Source organism: Rattus rattus, chromosome 1, assembly GCF_011064425.1.
Source record: "Rattus rattus isolate New Zealand chromosome 1, Rrattus_CSIRO_v1, whole genome shotgun sequence".
Taxonomy (NCBI): domain Eukaryota; kingdom Metazoa; phylum Chordata; class Mammalia; order Rodentia; family Muridae; genus Rattus; species Rattus rattus.
Genome location: NC_046154.1, coordinates 169326714 through 169341144, shown reverse-complemented (window position 1 = coordinate 169341144; position 14431 = coordinate 169326714). Strand labels below are relative to the sequence as shown.

The following is a 14431-nucleotide window of genomic DNA, read 5'->3' as shown; positions in this document are numbered from 1 at the left end:
AAGGCAAGGCCACCCTCATGAAGAGCCCTTAATCATTAAGAGGTTTCACATTGAAACCCATCACTTACCTGTATTTACTTGAAATACAAATTTGATCATTGGGGCTATCCTGAGGTACTTTCATTTTGATAATATAGTATTAAATAAAGTATTAATAATGTATTTTCACTTATGTGAGTATGCAAATTGAATTGGCCAAGTGTGAGCAGGAAATATTACCAGTTCTCGGAGAAGGTGCCCTTGCGATTTCTAAGGAGCAAGGCTTCTTTGTCACAGCCGTGTCCACGAGTTCACAAAGAAAGTTCTCATTTTCTGAAGGGAATGTGTCCAGAGAAGCAGATGGCACAATTTCCATGGGGTAATTCCTCTTCTTTGGATAAGACTCCTGGAAAGGAGAGGGAAGAAAACGCTTCTTAGTAAAACTGCAGCCTCGTCTGATTTTATAAAAATCAGAAAAGACTACTGGGTTCATCAATATCAAATTGGCTGAAAACTGATGTTCTGTCTACTTGAAAAGGTCCTATAACCATGTAACCCCATTGTGACCAGTTATATTTTTTAAGCATTCTTATCATTTGGTTCCCCTGACTGCATTCATTGGTTATTAAGTCTTGATCTTCCTCTGATATGTATATGATGTGTATATATATATATATATTTATATATATATATATATGTGTGTGTGTGTATTTATACATATATATGGTATAGGTATATGATATATATAGGTATATGACGTATATGCATATCATATACATGTATGATGTATATGTATATGATGTATGTGTATGTATGTATATTTCCTCATTACAGAGTAAACAGCTTTAATTAACCATTATTTCCAACAACCTGCTCTTTGCCTGTCTCCTAGAGATAACCATGTAACTCAACTTGCACCAATTAGATACAAGCAGAATCCTCTGAGGGGTTTCTGAAAGGATTTTTATCCCCAGAGAAATTTGTGAGGAGGCTATAACTAGGCTCCTCTCTGAGGGGAAGAATTTGTGTGATTTTTTTTTTGTTTTTGCTCTTTGTTTACTACAATGCAAAGTCAAGATCGGCAAAGTTGCAAGACTAACATAAGAGTGTTGGTATGATTAGGTTGCTTGAATAGACTCAGGACTAGTTTCTTCAGACTTTGTAAGTAAATATTAACATACTTATAGTTTAAGGTATTGCTATTTGAGTTTTCTCTCAGAATTATAAGTATTCCATCCAACACATTAATATTTTTCTTTATGAATCCTATTATCTATGCAACTAATATACTATGGCTAACCCCTTTTAGCGTTAAGATATGATTTGGATTCAAATTTTAAGTTACTAGATTCCTTATCATATTCTAAAAAACAGTTCAATTAATTGTATAACATCTTAATTTCTTAAGAATTATGTATTAACTAGTTACCAATAATTATTGAGCTTTCCTGTGTGTTTATATGTATATGCTTGAGTGTGTGAGTGTGTGAGAATATGCAAGTATGTATAGAGTGTGTGTGTGCATTTGAGTTTGTGAGTGTGTATGTAGTGTGAGCGTGTGTGTGTGAGCGTGTGTGTGTGTGTGTGTGTGTGTGTGTGTGTGTGTGTGTGTTACTACGTTAAGCACTGAAGATTTTGTTTTAAGTTGGTAAGACCTAGTCCTTGCTGTTCGGCAGTTCATAGTCTTCTACGGAAGACAAATTACCTGCACGATGGGTTTCAGAATGAATCACATTATATTTTTTCTGTTTTTATCTTATAAAGGATACTTTACAACTTAGAAACAAATAACAAGAATATGAACTCATTTTCAAACAATCTTCGTGATGTACTCCAGGGTTGATACAGATTCCATGTGAGCTCCTCCTTCCTCTATAATGATATTTACAGTGAGTGCAATTCAAGGTCGGGGTAATTGCTTTCAGACCACACCAGACCCTCACACATCAAAGAGTCAATTATGTTCACTCCACTCTATTGAAAGCGGGAAATTGGGAGTAATTTATTTTTAACAACAAAGGGTGACAAAGTAGAAAGCATCCAGAGGAAGCAATCAGGAGGGCATGTGCTTTAAAACCCATGTCAGAGAAGAAAATGATGAAAGGAGACACAGCACTCTGCCCAGAGAAGCTGTACAGCCACACAATGGTTTTCTCAACTTATCTGAAAGGCTCTCCCTCAAGAACTGTCTCACAAAGTGGAGGGAAGGGCATAGCTCTTAAAAGGCAAAAACAAAAAAAACAGAAACAAAAAAGATCAAAAATGTCTAATGTTTATAAGACAAGGAGAGGAAATATGGTTCAATACCCAAAGTGAGTTTTATGAATTAATAGTATTAATTTTATTTTAAAATAATCATGCACTGACAAAGAAATAAGCTAACAAGCATGACTAGAAAGCAGTAAGAGTAGACTCTCCATTGCTGGAAATTTCGAGCTAGTTCTCTGTGGAGAAGATTGTGGATGAAGCACTTTTATGGCGTTATACCAGAGAACTGGGCTTCGCTCCATGCCCTTGGCCTTGTGTACCACTCTATCTCCAGAATCTGCTGCAGATGCTGCCACACAAGGGCTGAATAAGCCCTACACATCTGCTGGATAGTCTCTTGTCCTTTAAGCAGAGAGCACTACTCTTGTATAAATGATTTTGTTAGTTTGTTATTGTGTACTTCATTGCCTATCAAAACTGAAAAACCATGGCATATGTATGCAGTCCCATATACACATGAGGCTGTGACAATAATTTACTTAAAATGAGGCCAGCATCCCTGATAGCACAGTAAAAGAAAGGAAAATAAAAAAAACAAAACAAAACACAAAAGGACGGAAGTAGGAAGGAAAAGGCTATCGTTGAGGTTACAACAGTAAAGTTGAATAGAGCCTAGTCAAAGGCTCTCCAATCTTATCCCAGCTGGAATAGCAAATATCAACAAGACAACTGAAAACAGCAAATGCTGGAACAACTATGGGAAATAATGAGAAGAAGGAGGAAGAAGAGGAAGGGGAGGAAAAAGAGGAAGAGGAGGAAGGTGAGAAAGAGGGGAAAAATGAAGAGGAGAATGAATAAAATGAGGAAGAGAAAGAGGAAGAGGAGGAAGAGAAGGAAAAGGAGGAAGAAGAGGAGAAGGAAAAAGAGAAGAGAGAAGAGAAGGAAAAGAATGAAGAGGAGGTGGAAGAGAAGAAAAAAGAGGAGGGAAGGAAGGGAGGAAAAAGAAAGAAAGAAAGAAAGAAAGAAAGAAAGAAAGAAAGAAAGAAAGAGAGGGGGGAAGGAAGGAGGAAAGAAAGAAAGGAAGGAAGAAAGAAAGGAAGAAAGAAAGAAAGAAAGAAAGAAAGAAAGAAAGAAAGAAAGGAAGGAAGAAAGAAAGAAAGGGAGAAAGAAAGGGAGAAAGATTTTCAGCACTGAAAACATACAAGTGACATTATACAGGCTGACCACGGTTATATATGTATATAGACATATGTATGTAACTATAATTAATGAAAAAGACAGGCCATGAATTTGAAAGAGAGCAAGTAGGGTATACTTACATGGGAGGTTTTGGAGAGAGGACAGAGAAGGTAGGAATGATGTAATGACATTATAATATCATTATAATTATAATTATAATAATTAGTAAGTCTCCAGGTAAAACACTGCATTAAAATTTTCAGAGCAATTCATGGATTTGGTGAAGTTTCAGCATCACTGTTTATGAAGAATTATTAGGATTTTTAAATCCTTAAAAATGACTTGGAAGTTTAACTCCTAAGGAGAGGTTAATTTATGTTCTGCATTTCTTCATGCACAGGCTGATTCCAAATCTTGACTTCTGTGGATAAGGCTACAATAATCACGGGAGTCATTATAACGTCTCAGTACACTGATTCCATATCCTATGGTTAGATACCTGGGCATGGGATGGATCATTCTCAATAATTTCAATTATTTTGAAAAACTCTATTCCATTTACCATAATGGTGGCATGCACTGATATTCCATCCAGTGGTGCTCATGGCTTCATTCTCCATATTCTCCTAACACTAGTGAATTTTTATCTTGTTAGTACTATCCACCATACCAGCTATGATATCTCATTTAACTTTGATTTGCATTTCCCTGAAATGCAATTATTAGGTAGAGACCTTATCTATACCTATTGGTCATCCTACATAGGTTCTTTAAGGAACATCTCTCTCCAGGTCCATTGACCATTTTAAAAAGTTCATTGCTTCCAGCTCTGGAATTGTTTGAGTACCCTATATGGTGATATAAACCCTTTAAATGATGGTATGGTTTACAAATACTTTATCCTGCTTCATAAGTTGTCTTTTCATTCTGCTCTTTTGCTAAACAAAAGCCAAAAGTCCAAGATAATGCATTTGTCTACTTTGATTTTGTTGGTTATTTTTGTACATAGTAAAAAAATTGTCCAGACCAATATCATGAAGATTTTAATTCTGTTTTCTTCTAGTACTTTTACAGGTTTTATGTTTTAAGTCCATTTTAGGTTAATTTTTGCACAGAGTTCAAGATGAAAATCTGAGGTAATACTTCTATGAAGCTATTAGGTTTTCCACAACAATTTATTGATGAGACTGCCCCTTTCCTAGTTTGTGTTTTGTATACTCTGTATCTATAATTGGTTTTTCTACAAGTATTTTGTAACAGTGTCTGACTGTGTAGCTTACTTTGACCACAAAATTTCAATCCCCTACCTCGGCCTCTAAAGTGCTGTGATAATAGGAATGTACTGCTACATCTAACTTCCTATAAATCATATATTAACATAAGCTATAGGTAAATTTTATAATCTTTTATTTACCTCCAAATATTATGGAGGTAAATTAATATATGTCAATTATATTATGAACTCTTTTCAATGGTAAATATATTTGGTCCTTGAGTTTGATGTTTGACAAGATTTTCTGATTCTATGATATATAAGAGTAACAAATATTCATAGGAACTATATTCAAAATTTTGAGTTTTATCTTTGATTAGCCTAGTGATATGTGGTTGAACAGTCATTCCCCAATAATACTCCTCAGTGGTAGCAAATCACAGGTCTCAGTGAATCATGTGATCAAAAGGGTAACTAACTGTTATACTATAATATATTTGGTGAAGTAAATGCACTTTTGGTTTAGAATATTTGTAACTTGTGATGGGTATGTCAAGATTTGACCTCATTCTATGTTGAACACATCTTCACATGTTCAACTGATAAATTTAAGGGTAGATTACAGTATACATGTAGTCATAATCTAGTCTAGTCAATTCTATCATATTGAAATTCCATGCTTTCCTCTTTTTGTTTGTTCGATATTTTAGGGATTTACATTTTAGATGTTATCCCCTTTCCTGGTCCCCCCCTCCCTCCGCCTGCTTCTATGAGGATGCCCCCCTCACACCCATCCTTCCACCTCACTGCCCTGGCATTTCCCTACATTGGGGAAACAAGCCTTCACAGGACCAATGGCTTTTCTTCCTCTGCTACATATGCAGCTGGGGCCATGGGTCCCACCATGTACTCTTTGGTTGGTTGCTTAACCCTTGGGAGCTCTGGGGGAGGTTAATAGCACTGACTGCTCTTCCAGAGGTCCTGAGTTCAATTCCCAGCAACTACATGGTGGCCCACAACCATCTGTAATGGGATCTGATGTCCTCTTCTGGTGTGTCTGAAGACAGCAACAGTATACTCATACATGATTTCCTCTTTTAAAAAAACGCTTTTATTTATACAACTTGTTTATATGTTCTACTCTTTTGAAATAGAATTCCCACAACAAAAGATATCTACGATATGCTTACATAAAGTCAAATCTATTTCTGAAATTTTCTATTTTACTCCATATGTCCACAGGTTCTAGGACTAGCATCATATAGTTTGGTTACCAGATCCTTAGGATTCATTTTGTGCCTGCCCTATACTCATCTATTGTCAAACCATTCATTATTACCCTCATGTTTATTTTAATGCATAAACATTTTCTGAGTTATTAAATAATTCCCTATGCTTTGCCCATTACCAAGAAATTAAACGTTTATACATCAAGTCATCTAATGATTCCTCAATGTGATTCCCAGTCAATCAAGAACTATACTTACCTCTCAGTGAGCACTATGTCGGCCACATTTATTTCTCTCTATTGTACTTTGTCCAGATACCCAGTGCATACCACTTTAACTGACAGAGCAATTTCTAAACTAGCCTCTTGGCTCTAAGGCTGATTTTCTCATATTCACTTTACTTCAAAACACTTATATGAGGGAGTTAAGGTTTAGTCATGTCTCGATAGGTGCTCTTGCTTTTGACATAACTTTATGAGAGAAGAATTAATGCTAGGTACTTAGTATGTATCAATACTAAGTAGATCACATAAAGCATCTCAGAATACCCATACCAAGTGATTTCATTAAGTAAGCTAGTGTTTCCCATAGAAATTACATTCATTTAACAAGATCTGGACAAATAACCAGTGCTGTTTAATGAATTGCAGTATAATCCTATTATTATGATAATAGCCTTAATATTTAAAGTGTTTGGCATTTAGCAAAATTCCATGTGGACTGCAGGACAGTGAATGCCTGCTGAGGAGAACGAGGTCACCAAATAATTCTTCATTTTGTGTTCTCTAGCCTACTTCTTCCACTTACAGGAGGCCAAGACCATCTTTTTTTATATGCACATAAACACTTAATCAATTTTTGTTTAATTAAGTCTGAGACAAAGCCATTTAAGGACAACCGTGCATTTGGATCACTGTAGGGAGAACAATAATATACATTTGCAAAATATTTTGTGCTCTGTGAAACAAACCCTACTTTATTTGCCCAAATGATTCCGAATTAGCGCTCAAACAATTGATCCAATTTTCATTCAGAAAATAGTCTGGGGGTTGTTAAAGGACTTATCTAATAAAAGCATCTATACAGTGGAAGCGCCGGGCTCCAACCTTGAATTCAGATATTTGTATTGTGATGAATTATACTATGATCAGATCTTTAGCACCAAATGGAAAAGTGGAAACCATACGTTTGTGAGTAGAGTCTGGCCCTGATGATTTTTTTTTAAAGCTTTTGGAATGCCTCTTCCTACAGTGAGAACTCTTGGCCTTCTATACACGTTAACTGCCAATATATCATTGAAAACCAGTCCCAATAACTGCACCAGAGATGGAAAATTTGGTGACTGATCTTGAAGACACCACTATACGTGTTCTAACAAAATAGGGCTCACAATTGGATGAGCAATTACCTTTATTCTATTTGGCTTTATTTTATGTTCTAGATCCTAGATTTACTTCTGTGTTCACATTTATTATTTATTTTTTTATTCTTTCATCTTTTATAGTCTAGTTGTTATCCCCCTCCCTGTCTACCCTTTGACTCTTCCTTGTCTCATACCTCCTTCACCAGTCTCCACAAGGATGTTCCCTGCCCTCCGTCCCACCCCACCAGACCTCTGTACTCCCTGAGGCCTCAAGTCTCTCGAGGATTAGGTGCATCTTCTCTCACTGGGGCCAGACCAGGCAGTCCTCTGCTATGTATGTGTTGGGGCCTCATATCAGCTGGTATACGCTGTCTGGTTGGTGGTTCAATGTCTGAGAGATCTTAGGGGTCCAGGTTAGTTTAGACAGTCGGTCTTCCTATGGGGTTGCCCTCCTCCTCATCTTCTTTCAGCTTTTTCCTAATTCAACCACGAGGGTTCCCAGCTTCCGTCCATTGGTTGGGTGTTAGGTATCTGCATCTGACTCTTTCAGCTGCTTGTTGGGCCTATTGGAGGGCCGCCATGCTAGGCTCCTATTCATACTCTTGTGGCAGTAGCAAGACCGCAGCTGTGTTCTTGGCCATCATCGTTAGCAGCTCTCTTCCAAAGGATGAATTTCCAGCCCCTGGATTCTAAATAGATCCCTAAGCCCTACAATGACTAACTAAACTGAGGAAATGCAAAATGTTGATGCTTTGTTCTGCTTAGCCTGCTTTATCCTATCTACCCTACTCAATCGTACATGTATTGACCAAAACTGCTTCATCCAAATGACCATGAGTGTGACTGAGCACTGATTAAATTAATAGGAAGTATGTACTCCCTCACCCTCAGAAAAGTAAAGTGTGTTTTATATGTTGTTTATACTGTGCTTCTATAGATGCTAAAAAAAACTACTGAATAAATTAATTATTATAAGAAATTAAACATAAGATCTAGTAAAGAAATAAGCTATTATTAGCAGTGCCACACGCAAAAAAATTTGAGAATTACAGCTGTTGGCATTAAAATGTAATAAGTTAGCTATTTAATATGGCATTGGCCACAGTTAATAGAAGAATGATATTCATACTAGAGAGAATACCCGGCCTTCTCCCATCCTTGCTAATTAGTAATGATTTGTTTTAGTAACTTCATACAGGAAAGAGTAACTGGATTAGCTGACTATGGTAAGGATGTGCAAGTTTTCCTTATCAAGGGGCTGAAGAAGAGAATTGACTTTCTGACTTAGGAGAATCTGTCATAACAATGAAGAGGCCAAGGATGGGCACAATGGCTTCACAGACCTTCCAATCTGGAACTATTTAAGATCAGAAATGGGTGGCATTGAAGCTAGAGCATCGCCATGAACTTTCCTCTTATCCCAGCTCGTAGCCATGTGAAGAAACCAAGAAGTTCAAGGAACGATGGATGGAGACTCTACCTGGGGCATGTGGCTTGGCACTGTGGTCCACATATGAAGAGGGGAAAAGCCAAATGGTATGTTCCCTTTGAACACAGATGAGTAAAGCAATCATTTGGCATTTAGTAAATGTCACATGTAGAAAAAACGAAGAGAAAAAGTTACAGGGAAATATCTGTCTCAAATATCTGAAAGATGGAAGCGAGGAGAGAGGCTCTATCTCTAAGAGTGTACATGATACAGATGGAGAAATAACAAGAGGGACAGAGGCCTCATCTTCAGGTTGGACTTCTAACAACTAAAGAGTTCATTGGGTTGAACTTGGCTACTTCCTGTAGAACAGTGGCTCTCAACTAGGGGTCACAAATCACATGTCTTGCATATTAGATATTTATATTATGCTTCATAACAGTAGCAAAATTACAGTTATGAAGTAGCAATGAAATAAGTTTATGGCTGGGCAGGTCACTACAACATGAGGAACTGTACTAAAGGGACTCAGCAGTAGGAAGGCTGAAAACCCATTACTCTAAAACATTCTCTGTTCTTAGAGTCTTCACACCTAGCCTGTTCATCTCCAGGGTCTCAGGGATGGCACTCGAATTAGCTGAAGTTTAAGATTTTAGGTAAATTAAAATAACTGAAGGAAGTACTGAGTTAATATTGTGATACCTGATTTCGGTGCTCTTTGAATGCCTATGCTGAGGAAAGAGAAAAATAACACTAAAACTTGGGAGTGTGGGTTTGTGGTGGCTCAGAAGTTTGAGATGATTCACAATCCCAAATGACTCAGAGCAAAGAAGAGCTTGTGGGAAGTAGCCTGATTTACGCAGATATGCACACAATATCAGGAGAAATTATCTTCAAAAGATTTTCAATGACATTCAAGGCAGGTACATCGCGATACAAATATAGAACAATAATAAAGTAATTTTAAAGGAAGTGCCATTGGGTATGAGAAAGTGTCATGCCCACAGGACAGCCCTAGTAAAAGGAACACTGGTTACTGTGGTTGGGAGAATAATGGCTTCCCCCTGAGAACCAGAGTCCAACCCCTGCACTCTATCTTGGTGCATAGATAGATTATGCATAAGTAAGTCTGTCTGTCTGTCTGTCTGTACGTACGTAAGTTAAGGATCTGGAGATGAGGAGCCAATATTGAAATATCCTGGTTGAACAATATAATCAGAAAGGTCCTTTTGGAGAACAGTGTTTTCCAGACACAACAGGCTGGTTAGACACATGGACTCATAGGGACCTTGGCTATATGTACACAACCTGCATAGGATAACGCCAATCAAAATTGCAACATAGATAGGGGAGGGGCTCACAATGTTCTACCTCTAGCTGAACCGAAATTGGCATTGGTGGTTTCTCGGGGATGGAGAGTCAGTTTCCTTTAGGAAGGGACCCAGGTAGGTTGACCGCCTGTGGCCTTACAACCACACATGTAAAACCAGCAGTGTGAATTAGATTTGGGAGTGGAGGGCAGAGAGAGAAAGACAGAGTCACAGAGAAAGAGACAGGCAGAGAGACTAAGAGACACACAGAAAGACATGGGGTGGAAGAGATAACTGAGCGGTTTAGAGCATTCACTGCTTTTCAAAAAGACTGCAGTTTATGACTCAGCACTCACTTCGAGCAGCTCGCAACCCTCTGTAGCTTTACTTCCAGGAGACTCAATATCCTTTTTCAGTCTTCATATAGTGAATCCTTGGCATGTATGTAGTGCAAATACATAGGCTCAAATAAAACACACATTCACATGAATATATATGTATCGTTATTTTTATATAATATGTATGTATATATATTTATACACACACACATACACACACATATATATATATATATATATATATATATATACAGATGTATGTGTATATGACTACATGAAGTTGGCAATAAGATGTGGTGGTAGAAATATGTGAACCTTGGAAACAGAGAGGAAGCACAGGGAGGTGAGTTTGATAAAAACACATTGTATATATGTATAAAATTCTCAAAAAATAAACACCCTTTTCAAAGAAAATTCCTTTTAAATAGAAGAGGAAGGAAGAGGAATCGATATTATAGCAATGCAGCATGGGAGCCTGAGATCTACAGTCAGCTACAAGAGAGCTGGGGATAGCTCATTTGATAAGTGCCTTTCCTACAAGCAGGAGGACTTAAGTGCAGATCCCCAGCACTTATCTAAAAGCTAGCTGTGGGGGCGCCCCCTGTAACCCTAGCACTCTTAGCATTGGAGACTGGAGACCCTCAGATCCATGGAGCCTATTAGGAAGCCAACTTAGACAAGTTCATGGGCTTCAGAGTTGGTGAGAGGCCCTGTCCCAAAACAAGGTGGACAGCAAGAGAGGAAGGCACCAGACATCATCGTCTGGTCTCAGGAGCCATGTACACTCATGCACCCACACACATGTGCATGCGTCATGTGCACAAATGAGGAGAAGTTTAGGAAATCAGCTTGAAACCAAAGACCGAAGGCAGTGCACAGATGCTGAAAATGGCCAGAGAACAGATTCTCCACTAGAACCTCTACAGGGAAAGTAGAGGTTTGTTTGTTTGTATTAGTCCAGTGGGATCCATTTTGAATGCCCCTAACCCATGAAATAATAAAACTGCTTTTATCCTAGTAAATTTGGGGGACTTGATACAAGAATAATGGGACATTCATAACACACCAGCTGAAGTCATTAAGAACTGAGAAAGCCTGAGAGGGCATCAAATCATACCTCAGTGGGAAAAAGATGCTTTGCTATCAGTAGTCAAAGCCAGTGACTTGTATCTGTCTCGATGTTATTCCTTCTGTGTACCTCCCACTTATCTGGAGTCCTGACACAGAATCCTAAAGTGAGTGTGGAAAAATAAGTGTGTGCCAATAGCCAGGTGACAACTGGAAAGAGAAAATGAGGGCAAGAAGAGAGGTCAGCCTTTCATCGTGTAAATATATGATGAAATTAATAAATAGAAATGATCTGATACAATAATTGAGAGGGAATAGAATCCAAATGTATTCAAAAGGAAACAGTTTTAATGTTTGCAGGAATTATACTTAGAAGATGGCAACTCGAGTCAGAGGGAAAACAATGACTTATTTAGTAATTGCTAGTTTGACGACAGGTAAGTCACTAGAAATAAATAAGAACTCTGGAGAAACATCTGAAATGCTATATCTATCCATCATATACATGCATGCATACATACATACATACATACATACATACATACATACATACATACATAGATACGTGTGTTCTCCTCTATAACCATGTCTGATCTGGAACCTACTGCATAGACCAGGCTGTTCAAATAATGAGAAGATACATCTGTTGTTATATTAACCTTAAAGAATGACCTATGATTGAAAGATTGAACATGACACATAACCAGAACTTAAGAGGAGGGGGAAAAGGCTGGTAAATCTATGTTGATACAGGGATTAACTGCTCTATTTATTAGGAAGCCATTGAAGATATTCTTTAAAATTTGTGCTAAGATGCTAAGAGTAGTGCTCCACTGTTTATGGCTTTTGGGGGAGGGGTGGGAAAGGACTCAGTTTTCTTTAAGGGACTGGCCACTGGCAGTCTGACCAATCTCCAAGGAGTGTATGGGCAACCCAAATTAGAATTGGTGTATTTTTTTCTTCTTTATTTGTGGGTTGGGGGTTGGGAGGTGGGGGGTGGGGAAGGACACAAGGATGGAAGGGAGCACGGAAAGTGAGTGTGATCTGGGTGCGTTCTATGAAATTCACCAGCAAGCAATAAAAATATTGTATTGGGAATAAAAGAAATAAAACTTTCAATGACAAATATGACAAAGAACTCATACCTTTAATCTGTAAACAGGATTATAAATTAAAATTAAAGAGATCAACAACTGGAGAGGAAAATGAGCAAGTGATAGGAGCTGATCATGGGAATAACTGAGACACTGTGAAGGGAGGGGTGTCTGCTCTCCTTGATCATCCAACATTGGTAAACTCAAGCAACGATTCCTCACCAAACCCCTATAAACAACGCAAAGCGGGCTTCAGTTGGTCACTTTATATATTTTTGTTGAACATACGAGCTAAAACATCTTCCAGTCTAGTTTGTTTCCAGCCACTAGTTGATACAGACTTTAAAACTTATATTGAGTTTTTTTTCTGTTACCTGGTATCTTGGTTAGGGTTTTATTGCTAAAAAGAGACACCGTGACCATGGCAACTCTTATAAAGGCAAACATTTCATTGGGGAAGCTTCCAATTTAAGAGGTTTAGTAAACTATCATCATGGTGGCAGCAAGCAGACAGACATGCTGCTGGAGGAGCCAAGAGTTCTACACCTTGATCCAAAGGCAACCAGAAGGAAGACTGTTTTCTACAGGCAGCTAGGAGGAGACTATCTTTCATACTCAGTGTAGCTGGAGACCTTAAAACCTGCCTGTAAGTGACACACTTCCTCCAACAAAGCCACACCTCCTCCAACAAGCCACACCTCCTAATAGTGCCACTCACTATGACCAAGCATTCAAACATATGAATCTATGGGGGCCATAACTATTCAAACCATCACATTTGGGATAGGATGGAATCAGAAAATTTTCATCCCAATTTCTAGAGCATAACCACTTACGTACATTACACAGTTGATATTCTCATTATGTTTTAGTGGCTATGAAATGGAGGGTGGCAAAAGAGTGAAGCCTGCACCTTCTTGTCAAGAATGTGAAAAGCTGTCATCATGCTGGGTACAATAGAGAACACCTTGGAGGGCAGAGGTGGGTGGGTCACAGTGATTTCAGGGCCAGCCTGGTCTACATAGCAAGTACCAGACCAGCCTGGGGCTATGTACTGGTAGCAAGTTTCAGGTAGCCTGAGATACCCTATCTCAGAAAAAAAGGGGGGGGGGAAGAAAAGAAAAAGAAAGAAAGAAGGAAAGTTACAATCCCCTCTACATGAAGTTCTCAATAGGCAGGGAGCTAGATCCATTGCAGATCTCCTTTCTGACTGACCACTTCAGAATGGAAGCTTTCAATCCAGCCCTCTGAAATGATAGTAGAAATATCACCAGCAAACTGCTGAGAAACCCAGGGTGGGTTCTTCCTGGGAATGGGGCTTTGAGTATGATATGGATCTGATATGCAGCATTAGCCTAAAGCTACAAGGGTCAGAGTCAGAAGCCCCAGTATCTCTGATTATGATCTAACTTGGAAAGAGGACCATCGCAGGTGTGTGTGTGCTTGTTAAAGATTCTTTTTCAAATTAGGGTGATCCTTTATTTCAATGACTGCTGTCAACACCTAGTTTCCTATTTTGAGCTTCTCGAATTTGTCATATGGTAAAATGCCTGTGGTTTAGACTGATAGTTGCAGGAGTCACAGGGAACTAATATAGGGGAGAGACTAATACAGAAGAGAGAGCATGTAACACATAGTCGTATTGATGAAAAACTTTAAAAGGACAAGTAAAATACTTGACTGATCATCTTTAGTGTCTGAAGTTTTATCTGTGGAAAGAAACTAATGATTCAGGATTAGCAGGGAACAGTATTATCTCTGGTTGACACAAAAGCACGCATGTATAAAAACTATAAAAATTTTAAACCCAAGGGTATTCTTGTTCCCCTTTAAAGAAGGAGTGAAGCATTCATTTTGATCATCCGTCTTGATTTACATTTGTTCTAGGGTTCTAGGGTAATTCAGGCATTTGGGCTAATAGCCACTTATCAATGAGTGCATACCATGTATGTCTTTCTGTGATTGGGTTAGCTCACTCAGGATGATATTTTCCAGTTCCAACCATTTGCCTACAAATTTCA

General features: G+C 38.3%; 1 protein-coding gene across 16 annotated transcripts in view; it reads right to left on the bottom strand.

Annotated features, from left to right (window-relative positions):
• Anks1b (ankyrin repeat and sterile alpha motif domain containing 1B) overlaps positions 1 to 14431 on the bottom strand; it is a 1103087-nt gene that overhangs the window by 713825 nt on the left and 374831 nt on the right. For all 16 annotated transcript variants that reach the window (XM_032911305.1, XM_032911312.1, XM_032911325.1 and 13 more), the window contains one exon: positions 220 to 385. In XM_032911305.1, the coding sequence (XP_032767196.1) occupies positions 220 to 385 (166 nt within the window). The remainder of the gene's footprint in view (positions 1 to 219; positions 386 to 14431) is intronic.